A 13,351-nucleotide genomic window follows, 5' to 3' on the forward strand; every position below is an offset into this window, starting at 1 on the left:
GGTTTTTAGCTTTTTTTTTGAACTCCTGATGACTTGGTTCAAGTCTTAGATCTGAGGGGAAGCGCGTTCCATTGGTGGGGGCCTGATGATAGTGCTCGTTTCCTTAGTGATGTTTTTGCCGGCGGGGCATACAGTGTGCCTTTGTATGTGCTTCTGATGGGTCTAGAAGATGTATGAGGTTGAAGTTGAGTGCTTAACCTGATAGGAGTGAGTTTGTGAGCTTTGTGAATGATTGTGAGAACTTTAAAGAAGATCCTGTGTTTAATGGGAAGCCAGTGAAGGTTACAGAGGATTGGGGTGATATGTTCTCTTTTGTTGGGGTTTGTGAGGATTCTGGCGGCGGCGTTCTGTACCATCTGATAGAGTTTGTGGGGAGTCCGAGTAGAAGGGAGTTGCAATAATCGAGCTTAGTTAGTATGATGGATTGGAGTACTATCCCGGAAGTCATTGAAGTGAAGGAGGGGTTTTAGCTTTCTGAGGACTTGCAGTTTGTAAAAGCAGTCCTTTGTGGTCGTGTTTATAAATTTTTTTAGGTTTAAATTGTTGTCTATCCAGGCTCCTAGATCCCTGACGTCAGGAGAGAACTTGCTGTTTGAGTTTTTTTGATTGAGAGGAGCTTGATGAGATGGTGGGGGGGGGGTCATGGGAGATAATGAGCATTTCTGTTTTATTGGCATTCAATACTAAGTTAAGGCTAGAGAGTAGGTCTTTGAGTGGCTGAAGGCAGTCATTCCAATAGGTGATAGTTTTTTGGAGGGATTCTGTGATCGGAATAAGGATTTGTATGTCATCCACATACAGGTAATGGGTAAGCTTAAGGTTTGCAAGTAGGTGGCAGAGCGGGAGGAGGTAGATATTGAAGAGAGTGGGTGAAAGTGAAGATCCTTGAGGGACTCCTTGGTCTGTAAAGACGGGGTGGGATTCCTTGTTGTTTATCCTGACTTTATAGCATCTGTTGCTCAGGAAGGACTAAAACCAATTGAGAGCTGAGCCTTTGATGCCTATGTTGGCTAGTTGGTCTAAAAGTATTGTGTGTTTTACCGTGTCAAAAGCCGCAGACAAATCTAAAACAACAAGCAGGTAGGAATGTTTTTTCTCCAGGTTTACGAGGATGGTGTGAGTGATAGTAGGAGTGATAGTAGGAGAGACTCAGATAGTAGGAGTGATAGTAGGAGAGACTCTGTGTTTAGTGATTTGCGAAAGCCGTATTGAGCTGGAGACAGGATGCTATGATCTTCCAGATATTCTGACAGTTGCTTGTTGACAATTTTCTCCATCAATTTGGCAATGAGAAGTAAGTTTGCGATTGGTCAGAAGTTAGCTGGGTCCGATGGAGAGGCATTAGGTTTTTTTAGCAGAGGTTTGAGGATAGCCAATTTTAACTGGTTAGGTACTAGGCCTTGTGATAGAGATGTGTTTATAATCTCAGAAATTGTTTTTGAGATGGTGGTCAGGATGGCTATGAGCAGGTTTGTTGGTATTGGGTCTGATGGATGGGAGGATGGTTTGAGTTTCTTGAGGGTATTTTCTATCTCAAGAGAAGAGGTGGGCTCAAATGACTCTAGACTAGCGTTGTGTTGAGGTAGGGTTATGAGATGGTGTATTGGGGGGAGGCTGTTGGTTGTGAGAGAATAAGTAAGGTTGAAGATTTTTGTCTTGAAATAATTGACGAGTTTGTTGGCTTTGTTGAGTGCTTGGTGGGAGGAGATGATTTGGTAAGTGAAGAGACGTAGGAGAAAAGTGCCTTTGAGTCGAAAATGAAGTTGTGGATTTTTTTTTGCGTAGAAGTCTTTTTTGGTTCTAAGGATGGTATTCCTGTATGTGTTGAGAAGGGATTTGTAGATAGCGTGTGACGAAGTGGTCGGGTTTTTTCTCTAGCTTTGTTCTTTATTTCTTAGAGTTTGCTTGAGGGATTTAAGTTCAGGAGTAAACCATGGTTTTCTATTGTCCAGTGAGGGTTGTATGGTTTTGGTTGAGGTTGGGCAGATTTGATCTGCAATTTTATACCATAAACTGGGGATTTTTGCATTCTGTATTTCAGGTGTAGCTTCCTGGCGACTCATGCCCCACTTCTGCATCTGCATCTGTCTAAAACTTGGTGAGTCAGAAGCAACACAGGCTCCAAGGAATGCCCAGGATGTGGAGAACAGACATCACCTCCATGCAAGGATCCTTATCCTTGCAGACTTTTGATATTCAGCACTCCCCCCCCCCCCAATCTTCTTCATGAATCTGGAGAAACATAGAAACAACTGCAGAAGACGACCAAATGGCCCATCCCAGTCTGCCCAGCAAACTTTTGCACTTTTTTTTTCTCATCTCATCTGTTACTCTTGGCCCTTAGTAACCTTTTGGTTCTATTTCCCTTCCACCCCCGCCATTAATGTAGAGAGCAGTGTTGGAACTGCATCTAAGTGAAATAGCTTAATTAGTTAGGGGTATTAACCGCCGCAATAAGCAAGCTACACCCATGCTTATTGCAATAAGCAAGCTACACCTATGCTTATTTGTTTACCCAGACTATGTAATTCAGTCCTTGGTTGTTGTCTGTATATAGATCTTCTTTTCTTCATTCCCCCCTGCCGTTGAAGCAGAGAGCTATGGTGGATATGCGTGAAGTATCAGACTTTCTTCCCTGCCGCTGAAGCAGAGAGCTATGCTGGATATGATTTGAAAGTGAAGTATCAGGCTTATTTGGTTTGGGGTAGTAACCGCCGTAACAAGCAAGCTACTCCCCGCTTTTTTGTGAATGCAAATCCTTTTTTCCACATTTCCTCATTGCCGTTGAAGTCTTTGGGTGGTGAAGTGTGGTCAGGCGGTTCTGATAGCAGGTCAAAAGGGATACTGGTAGACTCTCTCTCTGAAGTGCATGGAGATCCCCTGTTCAGAACTAATGCTAGGAGATCGTGGAGCTCTTCTGGAAAAGTTAGGGGGGGGGGGGGAGGGGAGAGAGAGTGGATGATCTGCAATGCCTGAATGAGACAACTCCACTGCAACGGAAGATGAAGATGCGGTTATAGAAGTTTGGGAAAAAGTGGAGGCAAAAGTTGAGAGGACTAGCCAGAATGAATTTCCTGGTTCTCTAGTAAGAGACGTGAAAAAGGATCAGACAATGTCCATCACTTGGTCAACAGACTTCTGGGTCTTCTGCACTGTAGTGCGGGGAGGAGCATCCTCTTCAGATACCAGAATAGTCTCAGAGTCGACAAAATCGGCAACAGAGGGCAGACTGAGTCTTGTGTCCAAATGGAGGACCTGAATTAGCATTTGCTTCACTGGAAGTGCTCTCATAATTGGGGGAGGCAGATGAAGGACATCCCCTGTTGGACCTAGCAAAGGTTGGGCTGCAAATCTCTGCATGCACAGGACCACCTGTAGAATGGGGTGCCCCGATCACAGGAATGATGGAAGGAAGAACCAGATGATGCTTCTGCCTTGCTCTTCAAGTGTCCGGGAACATGGGAAGTCTTTGGAGAACTGCAACAGGCAGATTTGGAATGCCCAGAGGAACTCCCAAGTCTAGAAAAGGAGGAGAGAACAGGCTGCATTTCATACATCGAGGGCCTAAATTTCAGGTGCAGGTAGGCCTCTGGACCAACACACTGCGCACCAGGCATGTCAATATGCTTTGATGCAATATGCATGGGGTGCATCGATGAGTGCTTTGGGTGCCTCAAAACACCCTGTCACTCCTTGAGTTGACCTGTTAGGTTTCTTCAATGGATATTGACTCTCTACAGAGTGGCGGTTCTTAAGCATCACAGCATGAGCCTCTTCTCAATCCCAAGGCAAGGAGCTGCATCGTGGGGGGGGGGGGGGGGGGGGGGGGCTGAATTCAAGGCCTGAGTAGGAGCTCCCAGGTTTGATTGAGGCTCTCAATCTTAACTGCCCTCGAGTTCTGGGTGTGCAGGGACATACGACTACAAGGATGACAGTTTGACTACTTGTGGTTAGGGCCCAGACAGCAATAAAGCTGTAGGCTATCAGTGATGGACATTACCTGCCCATAGTGATAAGTCTTAAAGCCCAAGGGAGGGGGTGGGGGGTTTCCGGTTTTTTGCTTTTTTTTTTTTTTTTACTCATTGTGATGAGTCCTCTGCCTGGAGTTGTTTCCTCCTTGGTGTTATTTCTTTTTTTTTTTTGTTAGTTTTCAAAAGTGCTGTCGGGGTGTTGCTGAGGCAACAGAGAAGAGGCCAAAAAGCCCCAAAAAAGAGAAAAAGAGGAGAGAACAAGTACACCTTTGCGTTCCAGCTAGGACAAAAAACGTCAGAGGTGGCTCACAAGGCAACTCCTGCACATACTCAGAAGAGCTCAAAGCTAGACAATCTTGGAGACACAAATCCGTTCAGTGCCACCAGATGACATCACTCATATGCAATGGTTAATTCAGAAAAAGAGGCAGAGAATTAATTTAGTTTTTCTGTTATTTACTTGTCCTCCCTGACCACCTCTTTTCCCCTCGGTCATCTAATGACCCAAATGATTCCCTCACAGGCTTATTGCTTAGAATTTACTTGAAACACTTTGCATTATTTGTTTTTGCCTCTATGGCAAGCTTCTTTTCAAATTCTCTTAGCCTAATTAATTACTTTTTTATGGCGTACCCTCTTCTTTTAGAATTATTGAAAGGCTAATTTACCATCCCCTAGTTACCCATTGCAACCCATTCATGATTTTATAAAACTCTATCATATTCTCTCTCAGTCACCTCTTTTGCAAGCTGAAGAGCCCTAATCTATTTACCCTCTCTTCAAAAGGGAGACATTCCATTCATCATTTTTTGTTGCCCTTCTCTGTACATTTTTTTTTTGAGTTATGTTTATTGAGAGATTTGCAAAAAAAGACTCAGATAAACAACTTCCACTTGTTACAGCTGTCACATCACTACATTTACAGCATAACCGTGACAACATAACATCATATCATCATAACATTAGAACATCCAAAGGCATAGTAAGGGAACCATGATGTGAGGTGAGGTGAGGTATTAATAGTAAAGAGCCCTTGCCTATGGAAACCTTTAAGGGAGATTGAGATAATCCTCTCTTTTAGATGTTTAAAAGCCTATACCCCTGCTTGCGCTTCCCCGCTCCCCCCCTTCCTGGAGGTGCATGCTTACTTCAAAAGGTAGAAATGATAAGTTCGGTTGGGTCCAACCAGATGTGGCAGCTCAGTTAGTTGTTTGGGGACAGTTCGATGGGTGTTAAACTAGATTGGGGTAGGAGTTAGCGAGTAGTTTTTGGTGTTTAGGGCCTCTGCACTCAGGACTTTTCCCAGGCTCCTGGGATTCTCGCTAGTGTAGGGTGCTAGCTCTGTGCAATCTGAATGTTGTGCAAATCCTCCCCGATTGTAGGGTACAAATGTGCTGCCACTGGCTCCCAGGTTTGCATTGCCAAGGCAAACCGCTTTGGGGACCTCTGCTTTGCAGATAAATATTCAAGGGTAAATAGCCGTATCAGTTTTTGTAAATGATTTTTGTGTCCTTGTTCGACTGGCAGTAGTAGCGGTCAAATGTTACTACAACTGGACAGCAAAATGTCTCAGTAATTTTCAAAGCCACGGTCATTGGAAGTATAGGGCATGTTTTTATGACTAATCTTGACATGCACTTTTATTGATAAAGAGATCAGCTTGATTTTACTAATTTGCTTTTTAACATGTTTTTCCTTTTATTAGATGTTCTTAAGGTTTTATTTTTTATTTATATTTAACAAAGAGATCAGTTTGTTTTTTTTTTTTTTTTCCCATGTTTCCCATTTTAATCAGGTTTTAATTTTATATTTTTCATGCACACATTTTACAGACCTCAGATATTATCTGTCATATGAAACAGACTCTACATATACTATATGGTTGACTACATACAGGTAAAATCAGACAAACATGTCTCTAATTAAATACTGTCTAAACCCCATTGTTACCTCTAAATTCTACATGTTACCATTATATATGTATTTGTGTTTTTATTATGATTTTATATGTTTCAGTTTTGTTTAATTTTGGATGTTTGTATATTTTAGCCCCTGAGGCAGCCCCAAAGTGGGGGCAAAACTCGGCCAGAGTCGGGCTTGCTCTAAAGAAATATGTCTCCATAGAATAAAATTCTCTGATCGGACATTCTTGGCTTCTAATCCACTTGGTTGCCCAGCCTGGCTGGAGTGGCAGTGGTAGCAGCAGTTGGCAGAGTACAGCGATGGCAGTGTTCTGCCACGATAGGAAGCCTCCCGCAGCATTGGGCAGTGGCTCTCAGGACAGTCCCATGAGCCAATCTTAACACTGAGTAGTCTTTCATGAAAGAGTGTCAAATGCTTTCTGAAAATTCAAAATACACTATATCAAACGGCTCTCCTTTATCTATGTTTATTTACACCTTCGAAAAAAAATATTTATAGATTGGTAAGGCAAGAAGTCCGTTTGCTAAAACCATGATGACACTTCCCCCACTAAGCCATGTCTGACTACATAGGCGGCAATTACTTTTAAGAATAACTTCTACCATTTTGCCCAGCACAGATGTCAGACTCACAAGCCTATAGTTTCTGGGATTATTCCTAGATCCCTTTTTAAAAACTGGTGTTATATTGGTCACTTTTCAGGTACTGTGGCTGTTTTAAATGATATGTTACAGGTTTACAGTTTCATTTTCGAGTTCCTTCAGAACTCTGAGATGAATGCCATCCAGTCCCAGTGATTTGTTACTCTTTACTTTTGTCAGTTTAATCTATAGCATGTTCCATTTTCACAATGATTTGCTTCAGTTGCCCGGGATCACCACGATCAAAAGAACATTTAATTTAGGTTTTCTGTTATTTCTTTGTCCTCCGTGAGACTCAGGAGATCCAACTGAGTCCCTCACATGCTTTTTGTTGTGAATGTAATAGAAATATTTTAATCAAATCATTACCTCCTCCATGGCAAGCATCATATCAAATTCTCTCTTGGCCTGCCTTGTTTTGCATCTAACTTGCCAATGCTTATGCTCTTCCCCATTTTCCTAATTTAGGTCTGCTTTCCATTTTTTTTCTTTTTAAAGATGCCTTTTTGGATTTAATTGCCTCTTTTGTCTCACCATTAAATCATGCTACAGTCATTTGATCTTCCTTCAACCTTTTTTAAAGCATGGAATACATTTTATCTGAACTTCCATGATGGTATTTTTAAACAAATGTCCATGCTTAATGAAAAACATTTAATCCTTTTAGATTTTTTTTCTAATTTTTTCATTTATCACAGTCTCAGTATCCACCCTCCAGAGATTATGCCAAATTTTATTACATTATGATCATGATTGCCAAACAGATCCACCACTTTTAGTCCTTGCACCAGGACCTATGTTCCACTGAGAACGCGATCTAAAGCAGTTTCCTCACCCATCAATCGTTCCATGATCAGCTGCTGCGCAAAGCAGTAGTTCACAGCATTTAGGGACTTGGCCTCCCTAGAATGTCCTGAAGCCCAATTTTACCCAATATTGGAGTAACTGGAATCTCTCTTTACTATTGTGTTGCCAATTTTATTAGCCTAATATCAGTTAGCATTTTACCATCCATTTTCTCATCCTAGCCAGGCGGGCAGTAGAATATCCCCCACTACTACACACTTCCCATCACATTTGGAACGTCTGTTCATAAGAATCCCAGAGTGTAGTTTGTTTCTTGCAGAAGTTTTACCCTGCTTAACTCTGTGCCATCTTTTACATATAGTGCTACCCGTTCACCAGTTTCATCTATCCGGTTATGTTGATATAAAAGTTTGTTACTTATCAGTGTCCCATTGATTACCTTTATTCCACCAGGTCTCTAAGATGCCTATTATGTCTACATCTTCGCTCAGTACCATACATTCTAACTTTCTAACCTTATTTTTTTAGACTTCTAGCATTCGAATACAAATATTTTAAAGTATGCTTTTTGTACTTCTGTTTGTATTCACAACCTGCTTATTAGATGATTCACTCTGGAATCATTGAGGTCCACATTAGAAAATTTGGGCACTTCTCCAGCTAACTTTAGCCGGGTAAGTTAGAGGTATTCCAGGGGCATAACTGGGAGGAGCTGAATTAGCCAGTTAACGGGTCGGCCCATAGACCTATCCTCAAAGTTAGCTGGATAAATGTATCTAGCTAAGGTAAGTGGGTATATTCAGTGGTGTGGCTACATCAGTGAGTACACACAAATAACTGTGTAAAGTATGATGTAGTGTTAATATTCAATACAAGGAGAACATCATAGTTAATTGCTGTTTTTTAGATTGTGATACCTCATAGTGTGTAAGGCCTCTCGATTTTTTTCAGAGAGTGCTCTTAAGAAAACATGTCACATTTCAAGCGTTCACCACCAATTGCTTCTAAGAAACTATCAGCTTTCTTTCACGATCTAGAAAAACATGCTGTTCTGTCTCCTTTTGTTTGTTAGCACCAGCAGCTGAATTTCAGTCTGCCCCTCCCATCAAAATAGGTTCCCCTTTCCCCAGAATGTTCCCCAGTTTTAACAAATCGAAATTCCTCTTCCCTAACACCATCCTGTCATCCATACACAAACTCGGAAGTGCTGCTTGTCTCTGGGGTCCCGCGCATGGAATGGGGAGCATGTGCGAGGATGCAATCCTGGAGGTTCTGAATTTCAATTTCCTATCTAAAAGCCGTATTTGGCTTCCAGAACCTTCCTCCTGCACCTTTCTATGAAGTGTGTGTTTGTCACATACACATTCTTAACAAATTTTAAGATTTTTTTACCCATTCGCCAATATATTAAGTTTCGCATTCTCGCAGTCAAGATATAGACTTGGTAACAAAACCACCCCAAAATGCCAAGTATGATCTGCAGCATTGCTCCAGGCCTGCCTCTGTCAACTAATCTTCCCATTCTGTTTGGGGGATAACTGGAGGTCAGTGGGCTCCTGTTCATTTCTGGAATGACTGACAATATGTAAAAGAAAAATAATTAAAACTGATACAGAACCTGGTCTGCATATTAGCTGCGAGGAGCACAATTAGTGTACAGAGATGGAGAATTTCTTACCCAGGAAGACTTGGCTTTGGATTTTGGGGCTGGGGTGCTGCTGGGAGTCCCCAGCATCTTCTTGTACATGGCCGTCTCAATAGTCTTCTGGTCTGCATGTTTCTTTACCAGTTTAGAGAGTTCAGCATGTATTGTCTGAGAGGAGAAAGTGAAGGAAAAAAAAAAAGGGAGCAGTGACTGCATGGTCCTATGCTGGAGAAAGCAGGTAAGGAGACATTCCCATGATATTTCTTTGCCATCCAAGATATCATCACTTTCTCTCTCTCTCTCATATTATATAGCATGATTCATCAGAAAAGAGCATTTATGTTCCTCATCTTTTCCAAAATCATCCATTCTCCTTTCATATTATACAGCATTAATGAACAGCACTGATGATCTTCATTCTTTCTACAATAATCCTCCCACCTCCTCCTCTCTCTTATGAAAGTGACTGATAAAGCTACAAAATTCCCCAAGGCTGTGCTTGGCTGTAACAGTTATAATGTGCCCACAAATATTTAGAAATGGAACACTATAAATCTAACAAACTCATCTATTGGCAAAAGAGGAGAATGATGAGGACAGTATGCAGAGCACAGTGTGAAGTTTTTTTTTTGTAATTGATAATTTGACTGACATACAGCAACAAACCAACAAAGTAAATGTGTATACAAATCAGTCAGATAAAACCAATCTCCCACTCTTCAACCCCCCCATTATAGCAGTTATATAGATACATGGTGGAAAAACACAATTAACAAAAAAAACATCTGCGGGCATAGAATAGTGGGTAGAGGATATCTTAAAAATATACAGCTGATATAATCAATGAGATAAAATGGGCACCCACATAAACATATCTGTGAAATTTAACACCATGCGTCATACTTAAACCTAGAGAATAAAAATGAAGAGTAGGAATACCCCCAAAATATAGAATATTAAGAAAATCGCCAAGTAACATATCGCCAAATCTTCTGAAAAGAGGACAGTTAGTGACAACTGGAGGCCGTAATATAAGCCATGCGATAATAAAAGTGCAATTGCGTTAACACTGGCTGTAAGGAGGGAACAGAAATTTGTTGCCAGTGCAAAGCCAATTTGCAAGGGGCTGCAATAAAAAAACTTGGTGGCAGAACCTTTGCTGAAATTTAAGCCTTTAGTCAGAATATTAAGTAGAACCGCACGAACATCCAGTTCAACCCTAAGTCCCAAGACAGTAGATACCCACCCTAGAATTTTGCCGCCAAAATGCCGCTACCAGCTCACAGGTTCACCATATTTGGAAAAAGGATCTCCGTTGTTCACAACACCGCCAGCAAGTACCTTCTATATAAGGATACATTGAATGCATCCGAACCGGTGCCAAATACCACTGGTATAACATCTTCTAGCAATTTCCTGTATGGATGCAGAAACAGAACTCTTGCTGGCATATGGAAACTCCAGATCCCAGTCGGATGTACTCAGTGGTTCCTCAAGATCTTTCTCCCAAGCACGCATATGTGTAAAAGGAGTGTCTCTTTCTTTATTAAGTAAGCGATAAAGCTTAGAGAACGAGCCCCGTAACTTGCCAACCACAGTGTTCAAATATAGTCATACCCTTTTTGCCATTGAGAAGTCTCTTTCTGAGCAAGAATGAAGCGTCGTATCTGGGCATATGCTAAAAAGTCTGATGAGCGAAAGCTATGTTTTTCAACTAACTCCCCAAAAGCAATAAAGTGACTTTGTAACAGAAGGTCCTTATTGAAAAAATACCATGTTCCTTCCAAAAACCAAAAGCGCTCCTAGTCGAGCAGGCTGGGAAAGAGACATTGTGAAAAAGATGCATTAAGTAGAAATATTTCCCTTGCCCCAACACCAAAGCTTTCCACTGATCCCATACTTTCCATGTAGACATTAGAGAAGGAGGGAAGTTGACCAATAGTCACTATGCAGACCTAGGTTGCCAAAGTAATGCGAAAAGCGGCTCAGACCCTGACCCTACCAGCTCCTACCATCAAGTTTCCCATCAAGATGCGATGAAGTTCTAGGAGAGGCCTACTTTGACAAGCTATGTAGTACCAAAGGAGATTGGGAACTCCCAGCCCCCCTCTGTTTTTAGGGTGATACAAAACTACTCAGGACATCCTAGGGGGTCGGCGCTTCCAAATGAAGTCAAATATCTTCTTTAGTCAAGTGTGTAGGAGAGCCATCGAAATGAAAATGGGCAAGGTAGTGAAAAAAAATAGAGGAAATGGGGTAAAATGTTCATTTTTATAATGGCAATGCGACCCAGCCATAAAAAGTGATTGCGATACCATTTCTCCAGATCTTTACTAATAGCAAACAATAGTGGCGTGTAGTTCAGGGAAAAAAGGTCCGAAACACTGGGGCTTATATGCACCCCTAAAAATTTAATAGACTTCTTGGCCCATTTGAAAGGAAACCGCAGCTTGAGGGCGCCAACCTCTGTATCTCGTAGGTTAACATTTAAAATCTTGGATTTTTCAAAATTAACCTTAAAACCGGAATCTTTGCTGAATTGCTTGATTTGATCCACTATACCCCCCCAGCAAGAACTCCGGAGTCTGAAGTATTTTTTTTTTATCATGCATAATACAATTGTTAAAAACAGGGAAGACAACCAAACATCTAGATGCTGAATCTTTTGGATACCAGCGAGTGTTTAACAAAACAGTTTCTTTGCTGTGTAGGAGGACATTTTCAGGTTCAAGGTAACAATGCAGAACTCTGATGCTCTCCTTTGAGACTACGCTTCCCAGAAAACATGCCATCAACTACCCTTCAACTTCAATATAAAAATTCATGTGAAACAAATATGGTAAACAGAATACTGCCCTGAACTGATATGGCATCTCTTTCATCTACCCTGGGTGTAATCTCTTTATGAAATAACAGAGGTTCATACAACCCTGAATGTACAGCTACTGAATGCATAGGATAGGTCAGGTCAGATCTGAAGAAGGAAATCAGCTGTGTAATCTCAAATGCTGATGTACTATGTATTTACTTTATTGGTTTATATTCCATTTTTCAGGCACTTTCAAAGCAGATTACATTCAGGTACTGTAAGTACATCATCATCTCTGGATCGTTTTCAAGTTAGTTTAATAAAGAAAGGTATGAGAACCCTATGAAGCATCCAGTTTTCTCTAAGATCAAAACAGTCATTAGAACAGTGTGTGCCCTTTAGTTGCCTAAGCCAAAATGCATTTTTACACTTAAATCATCTTATTGGTCTCGTCTATGCATCTTGATTAGATTGCAGGCTCAACAGTGCAAGAACTGTCTCCTATGTAAATCTGCACAGATCTATGTACATCTAGTGGAAATGATAAGCGGTAGAAGTAGTACTATACTTTCAGATGTCACCAGAATAAGTTGACAGATAGAAGAGCACAATCTAAGAATGGTTTACACCAAGTTGCTACTTAGTGGGCCATTTTGGCTAAGATCAGAGTGTGAGGTCCAAGCCCTAAGCATGGCAATAGTCCCTTCTTGGCCTTTTGGCTGAAACTGAGCTTGTACCACTCAAGCCCACTGGAGATTTGATTACATTATGACCATTGCCAAAGCAAAAGAATTAAACCACCTGCTTTTAAAAATAGATTTTGAAATGTTTTCTTAAATTAAATAAATAAATATTTGTGGCTCTCAACTTAGCAACCAATAAAACGTTTGCAGCCTGAATATGAAAGTGGATCTTAAATTTCATCCACTAGGTGAGAAGGATCATGAGAGGGTTTCTTCCCTTTATCATAATATTGGGTGTTCAGCAGGCGTAGGCAATTCCAGTCCTTGAGGGCTGCAAACTAGTCAAGTTTTCAGGATATCCCTAACAAATATGCATGAAGTGTGCATGCAGCTGTAGGGAGATATCCCATGTTTAACCACTGAAAGTACCTAATATGAATCATAATAGCTAAAGATCTGTATTGGGACCCTTACTTTTCAATATATTTATAAATGATCTGGAAAGAAATACGGCAAGTGAGGTAATCAAATTTGCAGATGATACAAAATTGTTCAGAGTAGTTAAATCAGAAGCAGATTGTGATAAATTGCAGGAAGACCTTGTAAGGCTGGAAAATTGGGCATCAAAATGGCAGATGAAATTTAATGTGGACAAGTGCAAGGTGATGCATATAGGGAAAAATAACCCATGCTATAGTTACACAATGTTAGATTCCATATTAGGTGCTATCACCCAAGAAAGATCTAGGCGTCATAGTGAATAACACATTGAAATCGTCGGTTCAGTGTGCTGCGGCAGTCAAAAAAGCAAACAATGTTGGGAATTATTAGAAAGGGAATGGTGAATAAAATGGAAAATGTCATAATGCCTC

At 41.0% G+C, this 13,351-nt stretch overlaps 1 protein-coding gene across 1 annotated transcript in view; it reads right to left on the reverse strand.

Moving 5' to 3' along the window:
- Nucleotides 1-13,351, reverse strand: part of FKBP8 (FKBP prolyl isomerase 8) — a 97,171-nt gene that overhangs the window by 24,365 nt on the left and 59,455 nt on the right. The window contains exon 8 of the mRNA XM_029614426.1: nucleotides 9,021-9,155. Coding sequence (XP_029470286.1) covers nucleotides 9,021-9,155 — 135 coding nt within the window. The remainder of the gene's footprint in view (nucleotides 1-9,020; nucleotides 9,156-13,351) is intronic.

The sequence above is a fragment of the Rhinatrema bivittatum genome, chromosome 8 (assembly GCF_901001135.1).
Source record: "Rhinatrema bivittatum chromosome 8, aRhiBiv1.1, whole genome shotgun sequence".
Classification (NCBI taxonomy): domain Eukaryota; kingdom Metazoa; phylum Chordata; class Amphibia; order Gymnophiona; family Rhinatrematidae; genus Rhinatrema; species Rhinatrema bivittatum.